The following is a 17,818-nucleotide window of genomic DNA, read 5'->3' as shown; positions in this document are numbered from 1 at the left end:
AGGCACTGCAATGCATCTCAGGTGTGGTATCTAGAGGCTTAAGATTAGGATATGGAATAGATACTATTAAATAATTAGGTACTAGGACAATATTAGTTAAAGAGTTAACACTACTAAATATCCCAGGGATTAGTGTAGAGCACAGGCATTACAATGTGTCTCTGGTGTGACCTCCGGTGGTTTTAGGTCGGTAGGGGGAATAAACATTATTAAATATTTTAGGGACTATGGCATTGTTAATTAGGGAAAGGAATTCTACTAATTGTTCCAGGGGTTGGGGTACCGTTAGGTGGAGTCGTAGCTTGGTTGGGTCAGTATGCTAGCTGCCCGCGCCTGGTATGTAATGCAGTGCTTACACACTATTCTGGACCCCATATGTAACTTCTAGAGACATAATAAATGGAAAGGAGATGAATACCATTTATTATTTCTTTACGTATGGCATTTTTAAGTGGATAGCAGCTTTATATTTCAGGCACCTGACTGTGTTGGCGCTGCTTTACTACCTTCCCCGCTAGTTTGTAGGTCAGGCACTGATCCCCAGAAAGACCGGGGGTCAGTTCTGATTATTCTAGTCAGTCAGTTCTATTATTCTGGGAACTTCCTATGTTTATGATGGGGACTCGAATGTTTTGACAATTTAATTATTGACATCAGGGAACGTGGGTAGCTAGAGAGTGTAGATTTGAAGCCCGATGCTATGAGATGACATGAAAATTTGATTGCTGGGTTTTGGAGTTGGGCGTTGCGCCTCGAGCAAAAAAGGTTGAAAAGGGGGATGTGAGGGAGCTCCAACTTCTACGGCACGCCCTGATGTCGAGCCAACCGTCTTCACGCGTTTGAATAAACCCTCAGTGTTGCTACCGAGCGTGTTAGGCTTGGTGTTCTATTAGCTCATTATTCTGTCAAGCAACTTAAGATGTGTTAGCACGAGAACGACCTCCTCTTGCTCGCCTCGTGCCATTATCTGCCATGTGAAAACCCCAAATACGATGGCTTAGATGTATACAGTCAGTGCTAACTTCACGTTGTTCAAACCACGCTGTGCGTTCATTGAGTCCCAACTCGTGTGTAAGCACTTTTGTTTTCCTTTGCTATGCACCCAAGGGACCCATATATTAATGCTTGCACTGACACTCTATACACACGTTTTTCATAATACGTCTTGAGGCTTTGATACTTTTCTTCTAGTAGGCGCAGCTTAAGACTTTTGGGGGCTGTTCCGGGAAATCATATCTGTTTTACCTAGTGACCTCGCTTTTAATGTAGGTCCCACTCCCACAACTATTCTGTAGGGGAACAGTTAAGAGGAACCAGCCGTAACACGACTGAAGAGCTAGGGGCGATGGCGTGATGAGCCAGCTTGTGATTACACTGAGGTACCGGGAGCAAACCTTGTGGGAAGGACAATGGTGTAGATCTCCGACACCGATATTTCACTTCAGACTGTAATAAATGATTACCAGGATACTAGAACACCTAGGGCGGGCTTCCTCCGGATATCTGATTTTACTGTTCTTCCTGAGGATGGAAAGAATATGAGGTACTGGTATCCGTTTTCCACCAAATCCGTGTGTTCAAGGAAGAGAGGTGCAAAACAGCCTTCCGCTCGATATGGGGGTTATTCGAGTACAAGGTGATGCCCTTCGGTCTCAAGGGTGAGCCAGCTACTTTTCACGCAAATACTAATGCTTCTCTACAACCGTTATTGGGCCAAGGTGTCATCGCGTACCTCGATGACATCCTTATTTACAGCGCAGATTTCTCCAGCTGCTCTGTTCTTCTCCGACAAGTGCTGGTTATATTTCTGCAGCGCCGTTTCTATCCGGAGCTTCGGAAGTGCGAGTTTGTTAAGCAGGAGCTTACATACTTGGGCTACGCGATCAGTGCCGAGGGAATTAAACCAGCCGCAGACAAGATTACATCCATACGTGTGTGGTCCGAGGTACTAGATAATGAGACTCAAGTTCGTCAATTTCTGGGCACCGTTAAATACTGCCGAATGTTCATGGGGCCGGATTTTGCAGCAGCCGCCCCGCCGCTTGTTAATCTCACACGTAAAGGGGTTCCCTTCCAATGGACAGGGAATCATACCCAGGCTATGAGGCAACACAAAAGACGACCCATTGATTATACCACTTTACACATGACACGGCAAAACCCTTTGATCTGTACACTGATGCACCAGGATATGCAATAGGTGCGGTCCATGAACAGGACGGTCAGCCAATAGGGTTCCTCAGCCAGGTGATGAATCAGGCTCAGCTGAAATGTTCGATCTACAGTCAGGAACCGTTGGCTTTAGTTACCGCTCTCGACAAGTGAGCTCAGTTGTTGAGAATTTCTAAGGTTACGGCCTACACTGACCACCACGCCCTTACTTACTTACAAGAGCTCACAGTGTCAAAACCTCTGCGAGGCCGTACAGATCAGTGGTTAGATTGCCTGGCGCAATTCCTGTATCTTACCATTACCTATTTACCAAGAGAGCGTAACCAAGTGGCCAACGCTTTGTATCGTGAAATTACTCGAAGACCGGCTAATCCGTTATCACGGACTTCCTGAGGCTCTTATCTCTGATCGGGACCCTCATTTCCAATCAGAAGTGTGGGAGGAGTTGTGCTCCCGATTTACTATCACAAGGTCAATGTCGTCGCCCTACCACCCGCAGACCGGCAGACAGACAGAAAGGCTCAATCTTCCTGTAGATATTTCATTTTGAACGGTGCTGCTCCCATATGTGGCTTTGTGCTGCAAACTGCACACTGCATGCACAGTGTTGTCCGCTGCACGTGCACGTAGCTACGTGCAGGTGCAACGGACAACACTGTACTATCTTGCTTGAGGTGTTTGGCTGTCGATAGGGGAGAATTACAGGGGCAGAGCGACTACCCCGAAAGTCCACTGCACTTACTGGCCACCTGTGCTTATTGCCTTCTCCCCAACCTAAGATTGCACCTATTGGAATGCACACCTAGCAGCTGTAGGCTTGCGCACTTGCAATGCTCTTGGCCCTAGGCAGTTCGTATTCCGTCAGCCACTCCTGTATATCGTTTTATCTGTGGGTGTTAGTTCCTCTTTGGTGGCACCCGTTCTACTTATTCTGCACGCTTTTGGGTGTTTGCATGGCAGCGCACCGCTGGTCCCGAGAGAACCGATTACGACAGATGAATGAGCCAGTAGACTCTGATGTAGCAACATAAGGGTGCAGCGCCCTTTGTGCTCAAGGAAGCCCTGTGGGGGAGCACAGGCCGGTGGAGCAATTCGGGGTTTTGAGGGCGACGAATAGCGACAATGCCACCGACAACCGGACCATGGCTAATTGGCAAGTGGCATGTACGCTGCCCCAACTTAAGCTTCGTCGTCCCCACGTTTGCAGCCGCTACCAACGAATCAAGGATTGCCTGTAGATGTTCCAGAGCGATTGCGTCGCTCAAGCGATCCCGAGAAATCCATTCAGATTGCAGTCTCATGGCCATTTAAGGTAATATTCGCTTTTTTCGGTTGCCTCAGAGAACTGTCACACGTCTGTCCAGGGTCTCAGTGTCCTTCAGTTGTGGGTTTTCACAATGGAGTTGACGGTGGGTCGTGAGGCAGAGTAGTAAAGGATCTTACCCAACGCCCAGCGAATCTCTTCGGCAGCTCGGCCTACTGAGCGTTTCGGAGAGCGTGCGAACCCACCAAACCCAAGTCGGTGGACTGGGCGGGCACGAAGGAACACGAGGTTTAAGGCGCATGCCTGAACTGAGATAGCCTAGAGTTAGAAGCCACCACCGAATTGCCTCTGTCTCCGCCGTTTCCTCTTTGGCTCTTTCTGCTCTGCGACAAGCCCCAGTGACTCGAAGTGTTAGCGAACATTTTTGTGGTTCCACGGACCACAGCTTCTCCTATGCAGTACTGCTTTCGGAGCGCGCCGTAAGTGGTGGTGCTGCTGGTCATTTCGGCTGAACACAAGCCCGTTTTCCGTGCATGCAACCATCCACTAACCATTTATTGGGCCCTCAAAATCGTGATTGGATCGTTGTTGCACTCCGGCAATTGAAATAGAGGGCCTAAATGGCTTGCTAACCTGCGCTGATGGGTATAAATCGCCGACGTGAGGCTGTCATTGGGATGGAGTGGCATCTGAACGAACTAGTCTCTTGCCATTTGCTGTTGCAACAGCAGCAACAGTAGGGCTTCTTACCGAACTCGCATAGGTGTTATTGCTAATCAATAGTTACGTTTTAAGCCTCATCAGATGCCGCCCCAGAAAGCAAAAGAGACACTTTTGTGTGTGGCTGAAAGTGGGCAGAGATGCCTCTGGTGCTTCGAGGGCGACAATGCATTACATGCTTGAAGACAAACATTAAGTACTTGCAGGGATGAATAAGTGCATGCTGTTGTGCAGCATGCGCATATGCTGCCTTTCCTCGTGTTTCTGAGGTGTAGCGGCCGCGCTAGGTGCCTGTATACAGGGAGTAGCAGCAGGGGGTCAGCTAAGATTTGTGAGGGATAAGGTGAGGGAGACACGAGGGAGTCGGGAATTGATCAACAACAAATAAACAACGAACTGATGGAGTTGAACTAAAATGGTGTTTTATAAACTGAATAATATATTACTTATTGCAGACGTTTTAGGAAAGCATTAAACGGGGGACAAGTGAAAATTTTTGTGGGGTCACTGTCGGAGAAGAGTCACACGCGCGCAGAGACACGCACAAACTGGAGGGGGAGGGGTTGCAGTCGCATTTCTTCTCCTTTTTGCCTTCTTATTCTTTTGCATCTTTTGTTCGTTGCAAGTTTCCCTTATTTCAGCAGAATCGGCCACACTGAGGCATGCAGACCATCATATAATCAAGTGTTAGGGGGGGAAGAGAGGCTGAATGGGCTTTCTGGTCTCCAGATGATGCGGGTGTGTTTCAAGCAATTATGAATCTAGGAAGCAACTAGTGAGCTGAAACAACCATTTAATTCTGTTATTTCAGGTGTATTCGCACTGCAGCAGGCCAATGCTGCTGCATTGCAACAACTGGGGAAAGCAGTGGCCAGCGGGGGAGCTCCCTGTTTCTGTGGTAAATGCTGCCGTATGAGCGGTGGTGGGTTCACTAAACCCTTTCCTAATACATATTTACGTTAACGGTCATGTGTGCACATATGCGTATTTGTAAAATGCCTTTTTTATTTATTCCCGCCTATGCAGAAGGCGGCCGAGCACCAGAGTGGCGGGCGGCGGCCACAGAGGGCCCAATGACCAACTGTTTATTAGACGAAATAACTCAGGAAACACTGAAATAATTAAACAATAAAATATTAAACGGCGGTTAAATGTGTAATCGAAAAGTTTTAAATTCCAGCAGTAGATGCTCCAATGCGGGCGATGCCGACGAGTAGCCGTAGCGCAGCAACAGCGCCCGCGCCCTTTGTGGTGTACATGCAATATATATTGCACGTAATTAAATGTTAAATGCGAAGCAACTGACAATTTAAATTGTTTAAATGGAGTTGACAGCCCAACCACCCGGCTTGCTGCCTCGCTCGCAAGGTAAAGAGAGCGCTCAATGACGGCTTCTTCCGCTGCAGTAATTCGTACCCGTTGAGAGTTTCCAGGCTGTCTTGCATTGTCCCCCTTTTCGTATTCACAGCCGCGTTTCCAGGGTCCTTGTACTCGGTTTAAGGCTTAACCGGTGCAGCAATGCAGCCCGCAGTAGTACAGAACGCCGCTGCTCTAGACGGCACTGCGGCTGCCTCCGTCCTCGTCTACCCCGTCACTTCTCTGCTGCCACAGACGGAGGCTCTGCGGGCTTTGCTGCAGCACAAACGGGAATTGGTGCGGCCTTCTTAGCAAGAAAAGGTGCAGATAAAATGAAATACAGGAGATAGTGTATGAGATAACAGAAGACCTCCCTAAACACTCAAAGCATCACACGTCAGCACTATCCATATCCTCGTAACATGCTGCAACCCTCGTCACCTTCCTTTTGCTTGAAGTTTTCAGCCGCTTCAGCCGAGCTGTAGACAGGAGGAGCTCAGGGTTTAGGGTTTAGGGCTGTAGGGTCTAGGGGAGCAGCGATGGCAGCATGGAGGGTTTAAGGATCGGGGATACAAACCTCAAGAAGGAAACGAAGCCCCCAAAACGCCTCGAATAGCAAGGCAGCCAGCATAGCATCTTCCGATAAAAGCAAGAATATCCGTTCGTGGCTCTTTTTGCATACGCCAAAAGAAGCTCCATGCAATAACAAATCATAAATAGTTGCAAATAGCACATAACAACCAATAACAAGCAGCAACAAGTAAAAACGTATTAAAGCAAATAACAGAAAACGACACCCTTTAAACACAAATAACAATATATACCAGCAAGGAGAGGCAAAGAAAAATACAAACACTTACGACTTAAAAGCGACGGACAAAGACGGCAGCAGGCCAGCGGTCTTCAATACTTTTCTCGTGCTGGCTGACTTTGTTTACTTTAGCATCCAAACGCGAAACCGACATACACAGGGCGAAAGATACGATAGAAATACCTGTGTACGCATGCGTACTTAGGTGGTATATATTTCCTTATATATATTCTTACATTTACGTATGCATTTGTTTAACAGTACCACAGCAAAAGCAACACTAGCATTTTGCTGCAACAGCTGGGATGCCTGCTGCTGGCATTCGTTGTTGCTTGTATCAGGAGCTGCAGCAGCAGCAGGAAGAAGGGGAGCGGCTTCAAGACCAGCGCCTTCAATCTTTGGCGCTGCAGCAGCATGACGAGCTGCTGCGGCGCAGCCAGCTGCAGCGCAGAATGCTGCAGCAGCAGCAGCAGCAGCTCCTAAGAGAGGAAGAAGGGCGCTCTCTCCAAGATCCCAACTTCAGCTCCCTCCTCCGCCTCAGCCGCTCCCCCCGAAACAACAGCAACGGCAGCAGTAGCAACGATGAAGAACGGCCGTATGTACCCCGTTTCCTCTCTCTTGGGTCTTTGGGGCTCAACCCCGTGCAAATTCGACTGCTGCTAAGAGAAGGACTCGCCGCCAACCCAGATATTGAAGAACTCGGTACTACATGCTGCTTCTGTTGCTGTGGCTGTTCCTGCGGCTGTTCCTGTTGTGGCATTCCTTGCCTGTCCTATGGGGGGCACTGCTACTCCCACTGTGGGCGCTGCTGGTGCTGGTGCTGTTGCTGGGCTGGTGCAGCAGCTGTTGGTGCAGCTCTTGCTGTTGCCTGCTTCTCTTGCTGTTGTTGGTGCAACAACACTAAAGAAACACTCTTCATTCTGTTCTTTTAGCGTCCTCTTCCACTAGTTTTTAACGTTCTGCAACGAAACGCCACGAGTGCCTCCATCTGCTCGCTTGCAATTTAGGGGTGGCGTTTGGGCCATAGGGTTTTGTGTATAGGGTTTAGGGCTTCTGGATCCGGCTCGCCAGTTAAGTGTTTGACGTTCCGTGTTTAAGGGTTTAGAGGTTTTAGCGTTTTTATTGTTTATGGTTAAGGGTTTGTGTGGATATTTGTTAGACTTGAGCCGAGTCGGTTTGACTGATGACGAGGGCCCTATGGTGTGCAAGAGTGTGGCAACAATGGAGTGTCTCAAGCTATTCTCGCTTGAAGGAAACCCGATAGGAAGGCTCACAGCTGTAGAACTCAGAAAATGCCTCGAGGTCCTTCAGATTGCTGGTGATGCTGTTGATGGCATCTGCGCTGATGCTGCTGAGATTGATGCTGCAGCTGGTGCTGCTGTTGAGGCTGCTGCTAATGGTGGTGCTGCTGAGCCCGCTCCGGCTGGTATCAATGCTGCTGGTTTTGCTGCTGCTGCTGTTGTAGCTTTGCACGTAGAGCTTGCTTGTGTCGGTGCTGCTCTTCCTTAGACAGAAAAAGCAACAGCAGCAACAACACCAGCAGCAGCAGCAGCAACAACAGCAACAAGAGCAACAGCAGTAGCAGCAGAAACAACAATCAGCATCATAAGATCACGCCCGCATCCACAAGCGCAGGCAGAGCATCTCAATGTGCCTAGAACGCATAAAAATGTAATATGCGCTGCTGCTGCTGCTGCGTCTGTTGCAGACAATGCCTACCCTGGAGTCTTTAGACTTAGGAGGCTGCTACCTTGGAGGGCCTCGCGGCTTCGCCGAGATCTGCCGCGCTTTATGCAGCAATAAAACCCTAAAGTTCCTCTCCCTCAGAGGAATGCAAATAGACCCTGTAAACCACTAGCGATAAGGGTTTACGGTTTGCGGTCCAGCGTTTTGGAGCCAGTAGCACGCTGATGGAATAAGGGGACCTTCTGATGCTTCTGCTTGTGCCTCTGTTGCCTGTAGAGGTTGCAAGTATCTGCTGGTCACAAGGGTTTATAGGTTATTCTGTACTTGGTAGGTCGTGGTATCCTCAGGCTGGAGGCGAGTTGTTGCTGGAGTGTCTTCGCAATAACTCGACTTTACAGTGCCTGGACGTCAGCGACAATAACATTAGTAAGCCTTCCATATTAGCCAGTTAGATAGCTAGCTAGCTAAGACGTGGCCAAGAGGCGAAGCAAGCGGACCCTGCAGAGAAACAGAAGCGCAGACTTTCGCGGACACCTGAAGCAGCAGCAACAGCAGTAGCAACAGCATTCCCTGTCATGCTGAAGCACGTGGGACGTTAACGCTCTCGCCGCTGCTCCATTTTGCATGTTGCACTTGGACTTGGTTTTCACTGCTATTGCACCTCCTTCCCCTACTGCAGCTGCCGTTGCCGCTACTGCTGCTGCTGCTGCAGCTGCTGAGCAACACCTGCGGCTGAACTCGTTGGTGTCTGCTAACAAGTCTTCTCTTAAAAGGCGAGCTGAGAGGGAGGCCGTGGAGAGGAGACAAATGGAGAAAGAAGAGAAAGACACCAAATCCTTCCTAATGCAGCTAGAGGCCTTCCGGTCGGGTGTTAATTACTCTTTGCTTTAATGTCCTTATTTATATAATAAAGAAAGCTTATTTTTTAAGCATTCGCAAGACGAAATATATTAATGAAAAGCTTGTCCTTGTCATTTACCTTGCATTGGTTTCACGTTAGAACACATATTCTACGTTTAAGTTTTCGTCTCTGCGAATAATAACTCCATTTCTCTTCTCACCTGGCTTCCTCAGCTGCCTATTTCTTCTGCTGTGTCTCTTCTAGAGAATTCTTCTACTTCTCCACCTCTACGTTTGTCTCTCTGCCTTAGTCTCTGTACCTCTGTCCCTGTCTCTCTGTTTTTGCCTATATCACTGTCTCTCTGCCCGTAGCTATGTGTCGGTTTCAGTGTCTGAGTCTACCTCCTTTGCTTTTCTGCCAATGCCTTTCATTTCTGCCTTTCATGGCCTTTGTATCATTTTGTCTTTCGCTTACCTCGTGTCTTGCCCTCTTTGCCGTCTTCTCTCGTCTTGTATCTGTGCCTTCAACTTTATACAAACTCCTGCGCGTTCTGGTCAAATTCAACTGCAACTGCTGCTTATTCGTCTTCTACTACTGTGATGGATCTTGTTCAGCCGTCCGCTGTTGTTGCTGCTGCTGCAGATATATATTGTGGGTCTAGTTGTGAGTGCAGGTTAGCTGTTGAAGGAAGCGAAAGCCGTTCTTTAGCTCGCGAAGCTGTCAGCAACCTCACATATCTATTAGTTACTCAGCTATCTGGCCATTTAGCTAGCATGCTGGTTCACTGCGCTTCTTTTTATATTTTAATTAGACTATCTCTGTCCCTGTCCTCTATATCTCCGTAATACCAGGGTCTTCGCCTGTTTGCCTTTGCTCCTATATAAACGCCTGCCACTTACTGTGATTGCTTGGCTTTGTTCTGTTTACTTTCCTTTGTTTCGATTTGGTCTAATTGCCGTTTTAATCTAAAATTCATTGCCCACACTGGCCCCCTTTTGGTATTGATCCCTTTTGACTTTATTCTCCTAATTGTCTTTCTGTCCTAAGCATACATGCTATTATTTGGCTGCTTTTCGTCGTAGGCTGCATTTCAGGATTGGAAGCGGCAGTGTGCTGAGGAAGAAGCAGCACATAAAGAGACAGTTGCTGCTCTGCAACAGGTTAAAATAAACCCCTTCTGAATGTTGCCTGCGTATCGTCGTTTTCTCCTCTCTCTGCTGGTTGTCCCTGTTGCTTGTCTTCCTTTCTTGTCCTTGCTGCTCGCCTTCGTTCCTTGTCTTTGTTTATTCGCTTCCCGTGCTTGTCAGTCGTCGTTCCCCCTTGTGTCTAGATTTCGTTCTTGCTTTTCTTTTGTTTTTTCCTCTTGCTTCTGGCCTTCTGCTTTGGCTTGTGTCTCCTGCTCTGGTCTTTCGTTTCTTGCCTTCTTGCCTTTCATTTTTCCTTTTGTGCTTCCTCTGCTTGCTGTTCCTGTGTGATTTCAAGTCTCGTTGTTATTCCCATTGTCCCTAATTATTTACTAAGCTTCCTGAATACTGGTGTAGGATTTGATTTACTTACTGCTCCTTTATTTTTGTTTCGCTGTCATTCCTGCCTCCCGCTGCTCCATTATGGCCCCTCAAGCTTTGGGCATTCAAATGCCGTCAGCTCGTACTGTTGCTGCTGTTACTGCTGCTGCATCAGGCGTATGAAGATCGCAAAGCAGCCGCGCAGAAACGGAGGGCGAAAAAGGGACAAAAGAAAAAGAAAGCCTAAACCCTAAAACCCAAAAATCTGAAACTGTGCTAAACCAAAAAGCCCTCTACCCTTCCTATCGGTATCATTTAAGGCCTGGCGAAAGGCGGCCGGTGTCCAGTGCAAGCAGCGAAAGTTTTTGCTGCTGCTGCTGCAGCACCAGCAGCAGCTGCTGTTGCTGCTGCCGCTGCCGGTGGTGCTGCTGCAGCCAAATCGAATCAAAGCCTGTGCTTTGCGCAACAGCGATTTGGGTGCAGCAGCAGCTGCTGCTGCAGCTGCTGCTGCAACTCCTAACAAAGAATGAGTGCGCAGCGACATGAACCACTGGTTGTTGTAAAAATAGAAAAAAACAAACTACTGCTACTACTGTTGCTGCGGTTGCTGCTCTCGTGCTGCAACAACAGGTGTAGCTCCTGCTACTCCTGCGATAAAAGTAACGCTGTTGGTACAGCTGTGTCTGCAGAGGCGTAATGTGTTTCGCTGCCCCTAGTACTACTTCATCATGCATATGGGACGGTCTACTGTCACTCCTGTCGCTGAAGCAGTTCTTGTTCTTGTTGCTGCTGTCGCTGCTGCTTGCGCTTCTGCTTCTGCTGCTGTTGCTGCTGCTCTGCCTGTACCCTTCTGGAAAGGTACTTGGACAGGTAGGAGTTGTCTGTACACTCCAAGTTGAAGGCATCGAGCAGCAGCTGCAACAACTCCTGGAGAGAGCAGCGCAGAGAAGCAAACAAAGAAAAGAAGATGAGAAAACGACCAAGAGGCATGACAAGACAACCTAACAAACTGGCAGAGAGAAGTGGTATAGAAGGGACGAAAGACAGAAAGACAGACGGACGAAACAACAGTGGGACCAACACAACAACAGACCAAAGAGAGCGCATAGGGAAACAACCGAGATAAACAAATAATACAGGGAGGAAATGGCCACAGACACATATTGGGACACATCAAACCGGTAGAAAAAATACAGGGAAGAAGGACAACACAAACTAATGAAAGAACAAGAATGAGGAGGTATTCAAACACTGCAGTACTTTGGGAAAGAACAACAAGAAAAAGAGATATTACCAGACAAAGGAGAATAATGAGAGTACGAAGAATAAAGAATGCAAATAAAATAAAACGCCTAAATAAGGGCAAAAAGATAAGGAACCACCTTGTCATGAAGCCCTTTGTCTCCAACAGCAGTTGTCGCTGACACATCTCTTCCAACATACACGGGTCGCTCTATTTTATTTGGATGTCCCAAATGCCGCAGGCAGGACTCTATGCGTTTGCTTGTGTAGCCCCAAGCCCCTGCAACACACTAAACGCTAAACGCTTAACCCTCCAGAATTCGCAACTTGAACTTGATGCGTGTCAGATATATGCAACGTACATAACGAACAAATAAAATGAATACAATAATAAAATCAACAATAAAGCAGTCAACATTTTCAGGCATTGACTTCCATACGTGAGATGCGCGTGCATCTGAAACCAAGCGGGCAGCAAGGGTCGCTGTTGCAGTAATAAAAGGCTAATATGGAGAGAAACAAGAGAAGCAAATAAAAGTAGATGAAAAGCCGCGTATTTTGGTGGTTCGTCTGCCAATACGCCTGTTTTCTAGACAAATTCTAGAGAAACGTAGTACTAACAACAACATCCATTTGCTCCATTTTCTGCTTTGCTTCTCGTTTCTCCGCATTCCTTGAGACAATTCCGCGTAAACACCGGATGAGCCTTCATCGAATATATTCTAACTACTTTCCTCCTTCTATTCGCCCGTTTCTTTTCTCTCTTCGCTATGCTTTTCTCTGATTTCCCCTCACTTTCCATCTATCCACTATTATTCCTTGGCGGATATCCTCCACCGCTAACTCAACATAAATACCTCATTATTATTCTCGGATTTCTCTTTTACCCTCCACCTAACTATGGCTCTATCAATCTATTAAATATCAACCTCCTTGTCCATTATTATCGGATTTATTCTCCGTTCCTTACCTTGGTTCATAGGCTCTTCTTGGGCCCAAACAACACTGCGCAGGTTTGGGTATCTCTGAATGTCTCTTATCGCCAAATCAAATGGAAACGGCGACAGCTGCTCAACACGAGCCAAAGCAACCCGATTGCCTGCAGCAGCAAAAGCAGAAGTAGGTACAATAGCAGCAGCAACAGGTGCAACAGCAACATCTGTGCAGCAGAACCAACAGCAGTCAGACCAGCACCAACAGCTCCAGCAAAACTAGCACACAGAGGTCCCGTAACACCAGGATCAGCAGCAACAATAGCAACAACTGCAACATACCTGGGTTGTCTGGGTCATTGTTTTCACTTTGAATTCTTTCCCTTTCCGAGAGGAGGTCATAATAAATCTGTCCACAACATAAAATTAGCCGCTCAACTCGGAGAGGGTCTCCAATCAACTCGTCGGGAATATATCTGCAAAAGCAGAGAGAAAAATACGATAACAAAAAACAAAATAAACAGACGCAATATAATATATTGAAACATACAAACTGAAAAACGATCGATAATATTCAAGAGGACTAAAACAATAACAGATGTCAAGACAAACAAATTCGAAGGCATCCATTAAAAATAAACAATAAAGTAACATTTAATAGCATTAGCAAGTGCAATAACATACGAAACGACCAAACAGAATAACATCCAGCGAAACAAACAAAAAAGCAGCATATGTTGAACATACAAATAGAGCAACATATCCTACGATAATGTAAAATAACTTATCAAAACAAAAGTAGGCTAACTAACCACATTACTACCAACTAGGCTAACAACTCACTGGGGCAATACTGGAGGCATCAACCAAACGAAAATGGGAGGCAAACATGAACATCAACAAAAAGAACGAAAAGGGGACAATAAGGAAGATTGGAAAAGAATAACGAGGTGGTCAGTAAAAATACAGTTAACGAAAACGCCTTCCGTATAAATAGACATAAAGCAAACAATATAAATTGCGTTCTCTCCTTAAGATGTCGTCTGAAGCACCAATTTTACCATCTAATCCACATTATTATTCACACTATTCTTACAAATGCATCCTTGTATTTATACTTGCACTTTTATTATCGCTTCGCAATTTTCCTTATCCTAGCTGTTACTATTACTGGTCAAACAAACCACCATGCTGAGTCGCTTTCCCTCACCGATAACTTTTAACCAGTTATAACACACTCTAGTCATGATATTGATAGTGGTAATAAAAGTAAATAATAAAGAAACGGACTCTACTAAACGCATGACGCCTTCTAAAACGCTCATACGGTGACTAATGTTTCAACACCAACGAAGATAACGAAGATAATGCTACCTTTATCATAATTATTACTGACACAAGAAACAGACCTTCTAAATCGTGTTCCTTCCATAATATCCTCTAACGAGCTCATAGCCTGCCGGAGTCTAAGCATCCGTTTGGGAGAGAAAACAACCAGCGGTTTTCGGAAGGCGCGGTGGACTTGGCGGCGTAGCACATGGAAGATGTTTGCCGGAACAGTTGGAACTACCACCTGAGGGCAGCAGCCCCAAACAAAACAAATAAAATGGGAATGATTAATTATAAATAATAATGAGCCCATTCATTAACTGTATCGTTACATCACTTCTAAAAGAAGAATACGAGCAAATACAAGTACGCACATAACGCAGGCCACGAAAGCTGCAACTGCTTGTGAGATCTGCACCCAGCTGTAGAACAACAAGCGAACAAACCACTAAATACGCAAACAAATGAACAAGTCAATAAACAAGAGCAACACCCGGCATGCAATACATGCTGTAAAACACGCATGTGCATGTGTACGCATATGTACGCCAATACACTGCAAAAAGCATCAACCAATTCACCCCTGCATAACGCACAGGAGAGGCGCAGCTTCTGTATTGTGCATCGAAAGCCTGTATGCCAACTTGAACTCTCCAAACAATCCCACCACAACCCTAAAACCCGAGCAACATGAAATCCTAAAACAACGGCTAGTAGCCATGAATTGTCGGTGCTGACCTGTATATTGTGCTGTTGAATAACCGAAGAACGCGACAACTCCCAGTTTTCCTCATGAATTACATCTTCTCGGTCGTCGCACAACTGTAAAAATCTTTCGATACGCGCAGAAGAGTGCTCGGGACCTTGCCCGTCGTAGCCATGAGGCAGCAGCATAACCAAACCTAAACACATCCAGGTGCAGCAGCAGAAATAGACTGATGACGATACTAATGATATCCTTAAATAAGAAGGTGGAGGAAAAGGATGGAGAAGGGGAATGTGACGGAAGAGCAGAAGAAACAATTGTGCAACAGCAACCAGAACCACAACCCGGAGTTTGCTGTTGTTACTGTTGCTGTGGCCACTGCGTTCGTCTCTTGTGCTGTTCCATGTTTGCTGCAGTTGCGTTTAAGGGCGGTTTACGTCGATCTTGTCTCGGCGACCTATCAGTTCTTAGTTGTGCAATGGCATTTCTATTATGTAGCTTGCGCGTTGTAAGATATACAATAGTGCTCTAATATTTGTTGCCACAATTTTATACTGTTGAAGCTGTGGGGCGCGGCGGAATATTATCTGTGCTTTGTTTACAGCCAAATTTTTCTGCCCACCCCCTCGGTGCTCGCGTTACATGATTTCGCGTATTTCGTTAAATAATGTTTCTGAATTTCGCCGTCAGTGTATTGCAGCAGTTGGTGTTTTAAATGTGAATTTTGGTTAGTTTGGTGAGAATGTTTTGCTTTTAATGGATTTGAACTAAAACCAGCCACCCCCATATAGCAGCAATTTACCGTTCTGTCGATTCCACTTAACCTCCGCTGACACCACAAATTGGTCAATAATTATCTGCGCGCCATTCGAAAAATCACCAAACTGCGCCTCCCAGATCGCGACGGTGTCGGGATGTTCCATTGAGTACCCAAACTCGTACCCGAGCGCTGCTCACAACACTGCACCAGCAACACCTGAAACTGCTGCAGCGACTGCTAAAACTGCTGCTGCACTACGCACTGCTGCAACACCAACAGACACGTGTACATAACAGAAGCAGTGGTAACCGGAGGAGAATCAGGTGCTCCGGCAGCATGGATTGTAACTGCCGTTACACCTGTGGCAGAAGCTACGGGAGTAAACACCAGCAACAAAACAAAACTGTCCCGCTGGAAAACAAAATCAGCCTAAACACCACCATTCATACCATCACTTATTACCAGCTTCATACCAGTATAATATTAATGAGGACAATCATCATCAACCAGAATCACATCAAGTCAAATCATACCGAATCGCACCATACCACGTCTTACATTATATCATTAACATTAACGCCACGCATCATACCTTTTATATATAATACATGGTAATTGCCAATACCTCTATCAGTTATAATCACTAACATCAGTATCATAACCATCATATTTTGACTCGTTATCAGAAAAATGCTAGTATTGTTCTTTACCTGCATATTCGGAGAGTGGTGAGTTGCAGACGGTGATACAGTGCGGCAAATTCAAATCCTTCAGACCGTCGAAGATGCAGTGTTGCGCCTCCACTGCCTGGTCGTGCAGCACCGCATGTCGGTGCGAGAAAGTCCCGCGCTGTGCATCTTGGCCTGCCAGCCGAACCTGAACAGCAGCAGGAGCTCCTGCAGCAGCAACTATAGCGAGAAGCAGGAGGTCGCGCAACAAGAGCAAAAGGTATCGTAACAGCAACAGAAGCAGCACCAAGCAAACAGCAGCAGCAACCAAGAAAAGCAGAAGTAGCACCATCAGCATCCCAAGCAGCAAAAGCATCCCCACATAAGGCAGAACCGCCGCCAGCAACAGCACCAGCACTGTGTATTGGCATTCGTACATGAAACCCGTCACTGAGCAGAGTTGCATAGGCAAGGTTCTCAGCAGCACCGAAGTCGAGGCTCTTCTCATGTTGGGGACCTTCAACTGCTGCGAGTCTCTGCTTCATTATCTTGGCAATCGTCGCATGCGGTACAAATCCCTCAGGAATTGTAAATATCCGACGCCCCAACTCACGCAATGCAGACAGACGCACACCTGCAGCAACAACAGCAGCGGTAGCAGTAGCAGAAATATAACTGTTAGCGGACCTCCCCCCATCAGCTTCTCTGGCTTTCCAACACGCAGCAGGTCCTTCGCGCATCTAGTGAAGCAGCACAACCACCAGAAGCAGTGGTTGCTGCTTCTGGTAGGCTGCAGCCTGTCTGGTGTGCTGTTCGCCTCTTCGTCACGGGTAAGGCACAGCATAAGCGACCACAAAACTGAAAGGACTTCGACACCCAAAATGGCTAGGGCCTAGGATTTAACCGTTTGCTTGCCTGTAACGCGCGGGGGCGACGGATGGTCGGGAGTTACTAAGTGCTTCCATTGTGGGGCATATTGGCACTGCAGTGAGCACGCGCAGGTAAAATGTACTGCTTAATTGGCAACAATACATATACATTGTGCACACGGCTGGCAGCGAGTGAAATCCAGTATATATACCAATACACATTAAAAGAAATCGAAATTGCTATGGTGTATGTGCTGCAAATATCCCTGCACACGACTATTTGCCATATGATAATAATAATCCCCGCACGCTGAGCACATATATTACCTGATGGGCGGGGACAAATGTTTTGCTGCTTTCATACTCCTTGTTGTAGAACTCCCAAATCTCCGACTTCATTCTCGAGACGTCTTCTTCAGTCATTACCTCCTGCAACACGCAGCAGCAGCAAACACGCAGAACATGGGCAATGAACAGCCACGCAGTTGAAACCATAAGAAGAGAGCAGTGCTAGTTGGGTGCACTCCTTCTGCATGTCCGTTTGTGTCCCTCCCTGCGTCCAATGGTCTTTCATCCTTCTTCCCGCCATTTCGGCCTGTTTGTCTGAATGTCGATCTGTCTGTGGATCCATTTATGAGTTATATAATTATAACAGGCTTCCTTCCCCTAAGACTCCCCAACACTTCAGGTCCCTGTCCCGCTCTTCGTCCTTTCATCCATCTGCCGTTCTATTCTGCTTCCTCTCCCCCTGAAGGGAAGTCTCCTCATACGTTGCCCTGCTATATGGACACCTGTTGGTCGGTTTATCTGGCTGTCGTCTTCTACCATGTCCCTCTGCCCCATAATTTGCTTGCATGCGTGTCTGTGTGTCCGTCTATCCATATGCTTGCGCATGTATTTGTGCGTGTTTATGTCTGTACTTGTGTCTGTCAGTGTTATATATATATATATATATTA

The 17,818-nt window shown here is 46.8% G+C and overlaps 2 protein-coding genes across 2 annotated transcripts; one reads left to right on the top strand and one right to left on the bottom strand.

The window, feature by feature from the left end:
- Positions 1 to 5,674: 5,674 nt before the first annotated feature.
- Positions 5,675 to 8,900, top strand: EMWEY_00027640 (hypothetical protein, conserved; the record flags this gene model as incomplete). The annotated part of the gene is made up of 6 exons (XM_013481305.1): positions 5,675 to 5,809; positions 6,665 to 7,025; positions 7,483 to 7,784; positions 8,032 to 8,169; positions 8,357 to 8,435; positions 8,689 to 8,900. 6 exons carry the CDS (start codon positions 5,675 to 5,677, stop codon positions 8,898 to 8,900), a joined length of 1,227 nt encoding a protein of 408 aa, XP_013336759.1.
- Positions 8,901 to 11,105: 2,205 nt separating this feature from the next.
- Positions 11,106 to 17,290, bottom strand: EMWEY_00027630 (2-oxoglutarate dehydrogenase, mitochondrial, related; the record flags this gene model as incomplete). Its single annotated transcript, XM_013481304.1, has 11 exons — positions 11,106 to 11,282; positions 11,738 to 11,877; positions 12,568 to 12,696; positions 12,872 to 13,005; positions 13,939 to 14,102; positions 14,233 to 14,280; positions 14,597 to 14,760; positions 15,367 to 15,513; positions 16,035 to 16,200; positions 16,430 to 16,600; positions 17,189 to 17,290. Coding segments are annotated over 11 exons (1,542 nt in total), but the record flags the coding sequence as incomplete, so codon positions are not given.
- Between the last annotated feature and the right edge of the window lie 528 nt (positions 17,291 to 17,818).

This window comes from Eimeria maxima, genomic scaffold (assembly GCF_000499605.1).
Source record: "Eimeria maxima Weybridge genomic scaffold, Emw_scaff309, whole genome shotgun sequence".
Taxonomy (NCBI): domain Eukaryota; phylum Apicomplexa; class Conoidasida; order Eucoccidiorida; family Eimeriidae; genus Eimeria; species Eimeria maxima.
The sequence above is the reverse complement of the archived record's forward strand: the minus strand, read 5'-3'. Positions and strand labels throughout refer to the sequence as shown.